This window comes from Lissotriton helveticus, chromosome 7, assembly GCF_964261635.1.
Source record: "Lissotriton helveticus chromosome 7, aLisHel1.1, whole genome shotgun sequence".
NCBI classification, from domain to species: Eukaryota; Metazoa; Chordata; class Amphibia; order Caudata; family Salamandridae; genus Lissotriton; species Lissotriton helveticus.
In genome coordinates this window covers 9255419-9270085 of record NC_136068.1, presented here as the reverse complement: position 1 = coordinate 9270085, position 14667 = coordinate 9255419, and the positions used below count along the sequence as shown (strand labels likewise).

At 45.3% G+C, this 14667-nt stretch overlaps 1 protein-coding gene across 4 annotated transcripts in view; it reads right to left on the bottom strand.

The window, feature by feature from the left end:
- The window catches only part of LOC144766566 (uncharacterized), an 844102-nt gene that overhangs the window by 350685 nt on the left and 478750 nt on the right, over positions 1-14667 (bottom strand). For 3 of the 4 annotated variants that reach the window (XM_078650370.1, XM_078650369.1, XM_078650372.1), the window contains one exon: positions 971-1021. The exons of the other annotated variant lie outside the window; for it this stretch is intronic. In XM_078650370.1, coding sequence (XP_078506496.1) covers positions 986-1021 — 36 coding nt within the window. In that variant the 3' untranslated portion in view covers positions 971-985. The remainder of the gene's footprint in view (positions 1-970; positions 1022-14667) is intronic. 4 annotated transcript variants of the gene reach the window in all.

Here is a 14667-nt window from a genome sequence, read left to right as displayed (position 1 = left end):
AACAAGTACTGGGATCACAGGTTGCGGGCACTGGTCCAATGTTTGCATGATCAGAAAGTACAGGGAACAAAAATCAGAGGAACCACAGGAATTGGAGAACATAGGGATGAATAAAGGGGTTCTCTGCTTAACATGGGCAGAGCAGGCTTACTCCTAAATGTAATGGAACTGCTTTCAAACCAAAAGAGAAATATGTATTTGTTTGAGGAGTGGAGGGAGATATTGAAATGCATATGTGTTACTTTACTTGCTGATTGTATTCTCTTCCATGCCAAAAGGCCTGGGGTGTTTGTTATTGTGATCTCTGTCCTACCTGAATTAAAGTAGAATATTAGCAAATTAATAAAAATGATGTTCCTTCTTTATGTCCCCATAAAGCCTAATCTGACAAGGAGCAGAAACAGAGGGTGGCAGGTATTCATGCTTCCAGGGCATCCTACAAGGCTGTGGAAACTAGTTGACAACTATCAAGGGTGACTTGCAGCTTTCTACCTTCTTCCACTTCCCTTAAGTCCTTAGAGACCGCAGAGAGACTTACAAAATAGGGGAAGATGAAACATCACCTTGAATGTGCATCTAATAGAGTAATATACTTTGAAGGTTATAAAGAGTGTCATGTTTTCCAGCTCAAGGTATTGAGTCAACAGTACACACCAGTTAGCCGTCTATGGGGTGTTCTAAGTGGGAAATGGGTAACAGGGGCGGCCAGTTTTATGGCAGCAACACTTGCAATGATTTCCTTTCATCTGTGAAGAGCCAGAGAGAGAGGGTGGAGTAGATTATGCACAAATTCAATGTCAAGATAGAACACACCAGCTCCTTGTTCTGACACTTGTCTTTGCAGGTCAAGCAGTCCATACACACACTACACTATTCATCAGGAAAAATAACCTGTGTATAAAACAGACCAGGGTCTTAGATAAAATAGAGAGGAAGGGCTACATTATGGATTTAACAAAAATACACTTACCTCAGTAGTAGTTACTTATTCAAGATGGTCAACCATACATCCCACATCTTTCTAAAAGACAATGTCAAATACATTGTTACAAGAAAGAACAAACAAGGCAACTTCATTTGCGCAAGATACACTTTCAGCTTTCAAAATCTAATGTGTTATTTTTTTTTTAGGTGGATACCTCTTACCTCTAACTTTAAGGGGACATGGGAAGTGCTTCTGGCCATATTAATGTGTTTGCGGTGGGACTACATCCCCCAGCAGCCACAGACAGGAGGAGGGGTGCCAGCGTCAAATCAGGGCTCTCAAAACAAATTCGCAAAGCACTGCAGCGTTGTGATTGGTCAGGGGAGCCCGGCTGACTACCAATCACAATGCTGTATTGCAGCGTTGTGAGTAGTCAGTGGGGCCTGATTGTGCTTCCTGTTCCTCGAGCAGAGCAGGAGCAGAGACGTGGTACCTGGCGACAAGGTAAGTTAATTTTCTTTCTATTAGGTGCACCCTACTACCCCTGGTGCGTGAGCCCCACACCCCTAACCCTCCCCCGCCCGCCATCATCGAGCCATGCCGGCCTCCACTGGAGAGCAACGTGGAAGGCAGGGGGAAAAGGACTAGGGCAAGTAAGTAATGTGGGAAGAACCACATATGGATGAGCACATCATGGAGGGATTGTAGGGGACAAACACATTGGCTAGTAAGACTAACATGCAGCATGTAGGAGGAAGTTAAATATACTTAAGCACTCAATGAGCTCTCATTGGGTTGCCTATTGCAAAAGTAGGTCCCTGAAAGTGAGTAATGGAAGGGCACAAACACATTGACAGAGATTCAGAGGATGTATTCCTGGCAGCATTGTTGCTGCTGGTGTGGGACTATATACCCCAGCAGCCCACAGACAGGAGGAGGGGTGCCAGCTAACGTTCGTGCTCTAAAGAACCCTGGGACACCCGTGACATGGGAAGTGTTTCTGGCCACATTAATGTGTCTGCGGTGGGACTACATCCCCTAGCCACCCACAGACAGGAGGGGCGCTAGCTAAACTTTGTGGTCTAAAGCACTCTGTGACACCCGCAGTCCAGGACACGTCTGAGCCTGACAGAGCTCGGAAGAAGCTGGGCTGGTCTACCCCTCATGGCTATGGCATCCAGCTTTATCTGCTGTCCCTCAAAAACTTCAAAATTGACAAAAAGAAAATGGATGTGAACCAGGCTAGCATCCCAGGTAAATCATCAAACTCTATTACGACCTAACTAATTTTATTGGTGTGATTGAAAGAGAAATTAGTAGTACTGAAGAGCGCATAGCTACAGTGCAAAACTCAATGGAAACATTTTAGAAACTCCTTAGGTCCAATTAGGACACATCAAGTCCTATAGAATCACAAAAATGTATCTGCAGAACACTGTTACATGTGATATAAACAATTTTAATCAGTTTCCTCCCAGCACTAAGCATGGGCGGATTTTGCGGATCCACGATTCACGAATTTGCGGATTCACGGATCGTGGATCCACAAAATCCGCGGATTATGCGGATCGGCGGATTTGGGGGCGGGGCTTCCTCGAGTGTGTGGGCGGGGCCAAACGGACGGGCTTCCATGCGAGCGCACATGCCTCTTGTGTGTATAAAAGGTCAGAGACCGATCGGAGCAGCAGATTAAGAGACAGAAGCTCCTGGTCACAGGAACAGCACGGGGATTGCGCTCGTGAAAGTCAAAGATGCAAATGCCTCTGGCCAGCATCACAGAGGATTTTCGATGGTATATTTGGGAAGAAGGCACACCTGCCCAGCACCCACAATGCTCACGATTGTTTTTGGGCTGATGAATGAGTCACTGAATTTAAGCTTCAACTAGGGCACATGCTTTATTGATATCTGCAAGTGTTCCTCAAGTGTGTGGGCGGGGCCAAACGGACGGGGCTTCCACACATGCCTCTTGTGTGTATAAAAGGTCAGAAACCGATCAGAGCAGCAGATTAAGAGACAGAAACGTTTGTCACCATCATGAATAATTTACGATGGCGCCGGCAAGCTGCCAGCGCCATCCTGCAAAAGTTACTTAATTAGCTTCAACAGGAAGCTCCAACGGATAAAATAAAGCAGGCGCTCGAGCCCCTGCTGTATCTTATCTATTAGAGCTTCCTGTTGAAGCTAATTAAGTAACTATTTGAGGATGGCGCTGGCAGCTTGCCGGCGCCATCGTAAATAATTAGGCTCGCTTGAACTTTTGACCGCAAAATCCGCTCCGATCACGGATTGCGGATTTTCGGTAAATTCGCGAGAGTTCGCGGACTGCGAATTTACCGAAAATCCGCAAAATCCGCGATCGGAGCGGATTTTGCGCTCATGCTTACCCAGCACCACCAAACCAATTTCTATAGAAATGCAAAAGGTTATCAGTCAGAACTCTGTTACTTGTGATCTTAGCTATTTGAATCTGTTAGCTTCCAGCACCACTGAACCAATTTCTAACCATGATAAATATTTAAGGCCTGTATTTTAGGAATGTAGCTAGTTTTAAGAACAAAAGCCTGAACCATGATGGGATTTCCTTCTTTAAGGATTTTGGAATCCTGTGTTTTCAGGAAACATAGGCCACTGATGGTTACCACAATAATGGTTATACCACTTTTTTTACACCACTGTCAGGGAGATCAAAGGAGGGTCTCATAACTTATATTACCACTTTGCTGTCAGGATTTTATTTTATAAAAAGCTTGAGCCATCTTGCTATCAGGTTGTCTGTCTTAAAATTGTCAGTACCATACATTTGTATTTTTTTATTAATATAGTAACACTTTTACTCTAGAGAAATCTGTTGTGACTGATAGTATTGTAAAAGAATTGAAAACCCTTTGCTCTGTGAAAGGTGCAGATTCTGGTGGCTTTGGGAGTTTAAACATGAGATCTATCATCACCTGTGACTATGTACATCATCAAGGTCTATCTCAAGTAGGTCATGATGTGTATGGCAAGCAACAAAATAGTGCATTTTTTAAATGTTGAATTGACTTTTGCCAATGAGATCTCTCACCCACACGTTTTATGAGTAGAGACTGTAGTTTGACAATAATTTTATCTTATTCACTTGTGTTTTTAGCTTCTTAATTATGATTTGTAGGAAACATCTAAATGGTCTGAGTGATCACAATGCACAAATTATAGATAATACTTGTCCAGATAATAAGGCAAAGACTTCTCTGTTGCTGGTTACTGCCGTCTGTTTTTCTTCTTTCTGCCTTTTTGCTCCTCTGCTCTTTTTTAACCTTTCTTTATCTATTATTTCTTTTTTCCCTTTCCCTAATTTCTCCTCTTTTTTGCACTTTTTTTTCCTTTTTGTGTTCTTGTCGCTGCTCGTCCCCCCTGGCGTCTCCCTCTGTGCTGTTTTCTCACTTCCTGCCTCCCAGCTGTCTGCAAACACTACTTACTGGTGGCCCCTGCACAGTGAAGGAGCGGTCTTACTGACCTCTTCCAGTAAATTGCTTCCCTTGCCCCACAGCTCCACATGGTCGCTGTTGCCCATGACCCTTCAGGTCATAAATTAAAGGTCCTCCTTCCCCAGCAGCCACCATCCTGTGCTTCATCCCCGGTGATCCAATGGGGAGCATCTCTGCTCTGCTGCTTCCTGCCCTCTGTTTTCCTGCTTTCTGCCTTTTTAGTCCTCTGCTCTTTATTCACCTTCCTTTCATCTCTTACTGTTTTTTTCACTTTCTCTAAATTCTCCTACTTTTTGCACTTTTTTCATTCCATTGCCCTTGATTCTGCTCATCCCCCATGGCCCGCCTCCCTGCTGTCCCGCACTTCCAAAACACTACTTAATGGCGGCTGTTGCAGGGTAGCTGGCATAGCAAAGGTAAGCCGGTTCGAGCCTGTCTGCGCCTAGACCGTGCTGACTGCCAAGGACCCTGGAAAAGATGGAGAAACAGCAAGGCCCGCCAGACCATGCTGCCTTCAAAACCGCAGTCACTGAACACCACCACATCATCAAAACTAAGGAAAACTGCCATACAGGATTGCATCAACACCAAGACTCACAACAGCCAATAACTCTTTACAGTGGTTATAGAATCAGACAAAATCAGCACGGAGAAAGCAGACATCTGCCCTCCCAAGACCTCTGCGACAACCTTGCCACCTTCTTCCACCACAAGATCAAGTCAATCTCTGACAGCTTCACAAGCCAAGAACCGCCAACCTCACACTGAACCACTGCACTCAATTGCCCAATACACCTGCAGACACTGCTCAACTGGTCCTCCCTCACCATTGACGAGACCCTCATGATCACGATGAGCATCCACTCCGGAGCCACCTAGGTTCCCTGCTGCACCAACATCTTCAATAGAGCACGCACCTCCATCGCACCCCAACTCCTGCACAATCAACTGCTCCAGTGGAGAGCTGTAGTCCAGTGGGTGTAGAGGTGTGGTACAGCAGCCAGGGCAGCTGACTTTGGGGGAACAGGGTTCACGGTTTGATCCTCGGCTCTGGCGGCAACTCAGCTCAGCACCATGTGACTCTGGGCAATAGCTCAGTTCATTTCCACGACCACCCCAAGCGCCTAGAGACCCGTAAGGATTAGTTGTTTGTGCTTTACAAATACGGATTTACATTTTACATTGAATCCGCCATCTTCCCTGAAGACTGGAAACATGCAGAGATCAAGCCCCGGCTGAAGAAACCCTCTGCAGACGCAATGGAACCTCAAGAACTACAAACTCATGTTCCTGCTCCCCTTCTCAGCCAAAGTCATCGAGAAGGCCATCAATGCCAAATTCCATGAGCTCACTGAAAGGACATCATCCTGGACCACTCCCAGACTGGATTCAGAAGCAACCACATCACCTCTTTTACCGATCACCTCTTGTAAATCATCACAACTAAGATTTCCTCCAACGCCAAAGAGATTTTCCTGGGTAATTACAACCTGCACAGGAATTACACTAAAGATCCCCACGTCAACGCTATCAAAGACCTACTAACTGATCACGCACTAACTCAAGCCTGTTCTCAGCCAACTCACTCAAATGGGCCATCCTTAACTGGATCATTTCGAAGGAATCCTCAGTCAAGCTCATCTCCATAGACCCATGTGACTGGTCTGACCACCACTCCATCTCCTTCATTTTACCTGGGACCCGCAAGACGATGGACCAGAGACACTAAAAACCTCGACCTTATGGAACTGGAGGCTCGCTGAAAATCTGACCCCCCCCCGCACATAACCTCGGTCAGCGAAGTTAATGAGCATTACTCGTCAACTATATCAATCATTCTGGACGACCTTGCACCTCTGAAGCTAAAAAGAACACAAGTCAAAGACAGCAACCCCTGGTTCACTGGTTGCCTCAACATGGAGAGGAGGTCCCTACGACAATACGAAAGAATCTGGAGACAACACCCCACTGCGACGCATCTCAAACTTCTCCGCCAGGCGAGAAACTCTTACAACAAGCACATCCTCAATTCAAAAAAAGAATATTTCAGATCTGAACTGGGCAACGCCAAGAATAGACCCCGTAAACTCTTTGAACTGGTCAAACACCAATCCAACAAACTGACTAAAACACCAAAAGAATTCCGCAAATCTCCAATATCGTCAGAGGAATTCTCCTTTTTCTTTGCTGATCAATCCACGGCTTTAGGAATTGAACTTTAGTACCACCTCCTATTCACAACCCCATCCAGACCCGCCCCCTTTCTCCGCACTACCCCCTCCGGCCTCTCCTAAAAACCAAGCCCGTTGGTTTGACTTCGAATATTATGACGAAGACTCCATCTCCAAAATCCTCTCCACCCTAAAACCTAACAATGACTTTAATGACCCGCTTCCTTCCAACTGCCTCACTGCTGTCTCTCAATCCATTGTTCCATGCTGGTCTGCAATATTAAACGCCTCTCTACAACAGGGACCGATTCCGAACCCCTTGAAAGCTGGCCAAGTCCTCACTATTTTAGAAAAAACATCTCTGGATCCATCCTTCCCGACAATTTCAGACCCATCTCCAAAATCCTGCTACTAGCTAAAGTACTTGAGAAATGTGTACAGCAACAACTAAGTCAACATATCAATAATTCCACCTACTTGATGACTGCCAATCTGGGTTCAGACCGGGGCATAGCACTGAAACCACTATGCTCCACATTGTGGACGATGCCCTCCAAGCCCTAGACCAAGGCAAGACCTGCCTTCTAATCCTCCTAGATCTTTCCTCCCCCTTCGACACGGTCAACCGCGATAAACGTATCGAACGCCTTAACCTCAGGATGGGTCTGGATGGTGCGGTCCTAGAATGGTTCAGGTCCTTCCTCCATAATCGATCCCAGAGATTCCTCATCAACGGCAACCTATCAGCTCCCACCCGGTCACAGTTGGAGTCCCCAAGGCTCAACCCTGTCCCCACCCTCTTCAATCTTTACCTTGAGCCCCTCACCGAAGTTCTTCATACCACCAACATCTCCTACCACATGTACGCGGACGATACCCAAATATACAACAATATCTCTTTGCTTGAGGAGAACCTCTCCCTGAACGAGACCCTGAAATTGACTGTCCAATGGCTAGCCACTAACCAACTAAAACTCAACGCAAAAAAAAACTAATGTCTCCTAATCTCCCCCTCTAAAGCCAACCCAGAGATTCAGATGTGGATCAACGCCATCACAGCCATAAACTGCCCGCCGACCATTGTGGACTCTGGCAAATCCCTGAGCGTAATCCTAGCCTGTAATTTGAACATGCGGGACCACATCAACTCATTGGCTAAAGCAGCTAGATTCCACTTGAGCTACCTTTGGAAGCTGAAACCTTTCATTGAGGCTCCTGACTTAAAAATGGCAGTTCAAGCACTGGTCATCTCCAGACTGGAATATGGTTGCTTCACCCTCACTGGTCTACCCAATATCTCCCTAGCACCCTTAAAAGTTTGCCTCAACGCGGCCGCCAGACTACTCACTGGCACCAGGAAATTCGATCTCATCTCTCCACATATGAAAGCACTGAACTGGCCCCCCCCTAGAGGCCAGAATTCAGCTGAAACTGGCATGCATCACGCACAAGGCTCTTTACTCAAACTCCCCTGCTTATCTGGCACAAAAACTAGTGGTATCTGGAGGAAGCAGGAACTCCCGGTCCACCAGAAACCTCGTACTCCAACACACCTTTTTTCAGAAAAAAGAACCTATAATAGGGCATTCACCGGGGCAGCACTTAGAATCAGGAACTCTCTCCCACCAGCCATCCAAAGAATCCCTTCTCCAGCACGTATCAAGAAGGAGGACAAAACCTTCCTCATGAGTAAATTTCTTGCCTAATGCCTGCCATGCCTGACCACAAATCTGATGTTTCTAAGACTATTTTTCCTTCCCCAGATCACCAACTCTCACCGCAGAGAATTTACGGGGCCTTTAATTTTTACCGACTTTAAATATGATTGCAATCTTACCTTTTTATCCACAGTATCCCCTATGTTCCCTACATCGCTGCCCCTCGCCATCCCTTTGTACAGTTCTGTATATTTCTGCACCTTGGACTTTGTTTGTACACCTTGGTATATCTTGTAAAGCGCTCTGATACCCTCACGGGTCAAGATCGCGCTCTATAAAACACTAAAACTAAAATAAATAAAATAAAAAACATAGACCATTCTCCTCGCCACCACAGACAACATCCCCAACCTCCTTGACAGAGGCACAACAGCAGCCCTCATCCTCTCGGACCTCTTGGCAGCCTTCAACACGTATACCACGACAGCCTCTGCACTAGACTTCATGATGCTGGCATCCACAACAAAGCCCTTGACTGGAACTGCACATTTCTCACTAGCTGAACACAGGGAGTCAGACTTCCACCTTTTTTGTCAGAACCCACATAAACCGTCTGCGGAATGCCACAGGACTCCTCCCTGAGCCCCACCATCTTCGACATCTACATGGCCTCACTTGCAACCATCAGATTTAACATCGCCTCCTATGCTGATGACACCCAGCTGATTCTCTGCCTCACCAATGAGCCCACAGCCACCAAGAACAATTTCCACAGCTGAATGAAGGCAGTAGCTACGTGGATGAAGGACAGCTGTCTCAAGCTCAACTCAGACAAGACTGAAGTCCTCATGCTTGGCCCAACCCTTCTACCTAGGTTGACTCCTGTGGCCAGTAGTAGCTGAACCCCCACACACCCACAGACCACACACAAATTCTCAGCATTATCCTGGACAACTCGCTCTCAATGAACAGCCAGATGAATGCCGTCTTGTCCTCCAGCTTCCACGCACTCCGCCTGCTCTAGAAAATCTTCAAGTGGATCACCGCCGAGTCCAGGAAAAAAGTCACTCATGCACTCGTCAGCAGAAGACTTCCCTATGGCAATGCACTCTATGCTGGCACAAAGGAAACAACCCCAAATGAAGCTGCTAAACATACACAACATCTCTGCCAGACTGATCCTGAACATCCCCCATCACAGCCACATCACCGGCCACCTAAAAGACCTTCACTGGCTCCTGGTCAACCATCGAATCACCTACAAACTCCTCACACTTACATGCAAAGCCCTCCATAATGCCAGACCGGCATACCTCAACCACCGCCTCTCCTTTCACACTTCCACCAGACATCACCGCTCCACTCAGCATGCCATGGCTACCATCCTACAGATGTGCAGGACCACTGATGAAAGAAACTCCTTCCCCTACCTCGCTGCAAAGACATGGGGCTCCCTACCTCTGCTCCTTGGGCAATCATGAGCTCTGCTTCAATTCAGAAAGGACCTCAAGACCTGGTTCTCCAACTAAATAGCAGATCTGCCCCCAGCATCTTTAGACACTTACCGGTGAGTAGTTGTGCTTTAGCAGAACATTGATTGATTGACTGTAGAACAGTTTCCTATTTTAAGTTTACTTATTGGTAAATAGGCTATAGGAAGGAGAGTTCCCATTAATTTTAGTGGTGGGGGAATTTCCAGAGTTTCACAGACACTGTGGAGTTCCGTGAGGGGCAGAATTGTGTCACATTGCGCTGCACGCACTTATTTTTAGTGGAAGGACATTGTTTTGCACTAAAAGATGTAAATTGTAAATTGATGTAAATTGATACTTGTATAGCGCACTACTCACCCGCAAGGGTCTCAAGGCGCTTGTACGAATACCGCTGTGGAACCCCTCCTGGCTTTCCCTGTGAGGTGTCCACTCCTGGGCACCCCCAAGGTGGAGGTCAGGCATCCTTAGCGTTGTGGGGGCCGTTGTGGAGATTAAGCAAGCTATTGCCCAGAGTTGCAGAGTGGGACTCCATGATTGGAATAGGCACCGAGGCGAGAATTATCAGGTCCGTGGAATTTTTGAGCTCAAGACCCGCAGAGGCAAGGAATTGAACCCTGGTCCCGGGCTAGATCAAAGCAAAGGACACCACACGGGGCACCAGATATTTTCTACTGTCACGTGGCACACAGTGATGGTGTTGTCACGTGCCGACTTCACTAAGTTAGCATGAGCACGTTGCAGCCTGTCTGCTGCATTGTGCATGTTACTACACGTCTTTTTTTTTGCAATATTTTCTTTTCCTGTTTTCACATGAGAACTCATCACTGTGTTCATTCTCTGTATGTTCCTGGGGTTTTTACTGAACATTATGTGCAAAATCGAACAACAATGCCCCTTGTTATTTTGTTCTGGCAATACCTTAGCCCTTAGACAAAATGTACTGATGCAGCTGTTGTTTGTTCAACGTACTTTAGTTTTTAGTGAGATACACAAATAGGTATCACACACTTGGAGATGGCCCTTTCCATGTAGAAGAGCAAGACAGCACCTATGATGTAGATCTACCATCTATAGGCTAAGGTATGGGGTCTGCTGACAAAGCCCAGAGATCTTCTATATATAATAAAGTCCCTGGTGGGGGACTTAGCCTCCTATATTTGTGTATTTCTAGGTTTTTGAAGCGTGAATTTTAAAAGCTTTTTCTTGACCCTGTTTTGTGCTACGGATCTCTCTGATTCTTTGTCCTATTTCTAATATGGCACAATCGGTCACTATTGCGGCACATAACTGTGTGGCGGTTACTGCTTTCTTGACTCAACATGGAGTCCCGGTAGAGGGGCCTAAATGTATTTTTGTGCTCGAATCGGACCCTATTTTTCACATCAAAGTCTTTTATTCTTGGGTTACATTCTCCGCGGTGGACGGGAATGATAATTTGTTGTATGAATCCATGGGAGCTGCAGCTCTGCATGCTTATAGTCCTTATGCATTACTTGAAGTTCCATTGACTGCCTGGGAACATACCATCTGGCTGAATGGCACCCTTCCTCACCTGACCTCTTTTGGCAGGTTATACACCACATCCGAACTATCGGAATGTTACACTCGCAGAGCTACGTCAGTTACATACATTGGTAATACACATATACAGTAGTGGGCAAAATTTATGTCACATGCTATTCATGTGGCTCCGGCTGGAGTCACTGCTCAGCTACCAGGACATGGTGGTGTTCTTGTTATTAGTCCCATCATGAATAATTTTGTGAAAACGTCCTCAGAATAGGGAAGACTTGCCATTTTAGCTGGTAGAAAAATCAGAGCCACTTGAGGCTGGTTTTCCACATACTACTTCTGTAGAAAAACCCAGGATCCTTGCACTGATTTTGCCCAATGGTTTGATTCCCACTTTAGGTGACTGCACCACCTGGGGGATGGAGTTTGCTTCAGTGTATACACTGTGCTTTGGCACCCCCTCCATGAGCGTTCTACCAACCTTTCTAAAAAAAAGTACAGGATGAACATGGAGCTGGTCCAGCCCTTGATTTGGGGATGAAATTAGTAGGCATGTTCCCTATTGTCGCCGATATGATTCTGGCCAATATTAAAGGTGAAGCAGTTTGCTTATAAGTACGTCAATGCCTAGCGGCAATGGCGTAAGTGGATAGGCAGTTGCCAATTATCTTTGCAGATGTCTATACATCTCAAAATAGCTTAGGCATTTTCCCATTCAGTCAACCACCAATTAAACCGCCTCCTGACCAGGAGGGTCATCCAGTCTTTCCGAGGAAGGCTTGGAAAAGAAATCAGAGGCAACAACAGAAGCCTGGTTCTCATGCAGGTGTGACTCCAACTGATGGTTCTGAACGCAGATATGATTTTCCTGACTGCCCTAAAATTAGGACTCCTGAGAGGTTCCAGGTTTTTATTTTTATTACAGTAGAGTCGACTGATACTTGAGTTGCCCCTCCTTATCGACTTTATGAAGTAACCCTGAAAATTTAAGGTGATACTAAACAAACAATTAAAGCAGTGTTTTGGGAAAACCTCACTTCTTCTTATGATATTTTAATGGCGGAGGTCGATTGGCCTCCCCCTTTTATCCTAGCCTCCTCTAGAGGGGAAGATGCTATTCTTCCTTGTTTTTCTCAATATGTTCCTGATGATGATAAAATGGCTTATACCTCAAAGTGGGCTTTATCCTTAGCCCTGGTGTTATATCTCAATCAGGCAGGTTGGGACGAGGGTTCCTCGGTTCATGTGATTCCTTTGCTTTACACACCTCTGCCCGAGCCACAGTATCCGATTAAAAATACACCAAGGCATCCGTAAGTGAAATCCTGACTCAGCTGGAATACCAGGGTGTGATTGATACCTGTGTTTCATCAATGAATAAGTCTCTTTGTACAATATCGAAACTGGATGGTTCATATCGCATAGTTTTAGACTACAGACATTTGAACAGTCATGTTCCAACCTTTGTGGTTCAGAACACGCATAGCTCTGGGTTAGTGAAAAACCTTGTTTGCAAAAAATATAAAACCACCTTGGATATTTCAAATCAATTTTTAAGTCACTCTTTTGCTCCTGAGAGCCATAATTTGACCCCATGCAGTGTGTTGGGCAATCAGCGCTGATATGCGAGATTGCCTATGGGATATAATAATAGCCCTGGTGTGATTGTGGCATGCATAGTGTCCCTTTTGCATGAGATCGAACCTGATGCCTTCTTGTAGATGATGACATATACTTGACGGATGATGAATTACAGCTGCATCTCTTGCATGTAGACTGCATTATCACACATTTTGCACACTTTGGCTAGAAATTCAAATTTGCTAAGTCTCACATCGCCTCGTTGGTGGTCCTTTTTCTTGGTTACAAACCAAATAATGGAGCTAGGGGGTAGGCCTCCCACTTTCTGGAGAAATGTGTTCAATTTCAACCTTCATCTACACTTAAGAAATTGCAATCTTTGCTGTTTTTTTAAATTTTGGGTGGACATACATTCTTGATTATGCCCAGTGTATCAAACCTCTTTAGTCATTGATACAACCTTCATTTTTGGCTTCCTGTTATCATGTGGAACATACTGTAATTTTCGGTCTTTGCAGTCTCATCTGCTTGCAACCAACTTCTTGTTAACATGAGACGATTCTACAAATTTGGTAATAAGAATTGTACCATGCACGTTGGGTTTTACCTACTTAACTCTCAATGAATGGGACACGGTCCCCATTGCTTATAAATCGCATTTGTATACTCCTGCTGAGATGCGTTCCTCCTCTACAGAAAAGATTTTGACAGCTGTCCAGATGGCGATTCGGAAAGAATGCTCTCTCACTCAGGGTAAACACATTTTTATGGTTTTGCCAGTACCTGCTTTAGAAGCAGTTACCAAGGCTAGCGTCCCGAATTCCAAAGTCTTGCATCCACGTTAGATACAATGGGCTATTTTTTTGAAGTCGGCTGATGTCAACTTTATCTTTGATCTTTGTTTAAAGATGCAGGAGTTTTTACAATATTAACATGTTCATCCTCCTCCTTTATCATTACTCCCACTTGATCAGTACAAATGCATTATTTACACTGGTGGATCTGCACAGCCAGCCATTGGTTCTAAACATGCTTCTTCAGCAGCCTGCACAATTGTGGTAGGGAAAATTATTGACAGAGATTTTGAATCCTCCTTGGTGCACACACAGTCTCTTGGAGATTGCACGGCTCAATTGGCAGAGCTATGTGCTTTGGCTTTGGCTCTTGAATTTGCTGATTCCGATGTTCCTACACTTGTAGTGTGCAATTCATTTCACTGTCTACAATCCTTCAATGACAACTTGTTTTTCTGGACACAAAATGATTTTCCTGATTCTAATGGTAGGCCATAAAAAGCTTTGGGTCCGAGTGGCCATTCTTAAGGAATGTTTGCCACTCACACATGTTATTCATACTTTGGGCCATCAATGTGTGGGAGCATTCGCTGTTGGTAATTCGTTGGCTGATGAGGCAGACAAATCTGCAGTAGCCACTTGTTCAGTAGCTGCAGTCACTAGGTCTATGACTAAAATCAATGATGATATTTTGGTGGCTATAGTTGAGACAAAAGAGGGAACAGAGTTTCCCCCAGGTTTCCCTTCACGTTACACATGTCTATTGTCTCCCGATCAAGTCCCTGTTGCAACTATTCTGTCCGCTGCAGATCGGCTGATTCCCAATGAGGACCGCAGACTTTCTTTGATCATTGCTGCTCATGAAGGCATGGCTTCTGCACATGCCAAAGTAACTGTGACAATTTCACGATTACAGCACTTTTTAGGTGGTGTGGCTCATATTAACAGGCATGTAAATATGTTCTTTCTTGTGATATTTGTCAACAAATTAAGCCTTCTACCATTGCGCCTCCACCACATACTCAACTTTAAATCTCTAATCAACCTTTTGGTTGTATTTATC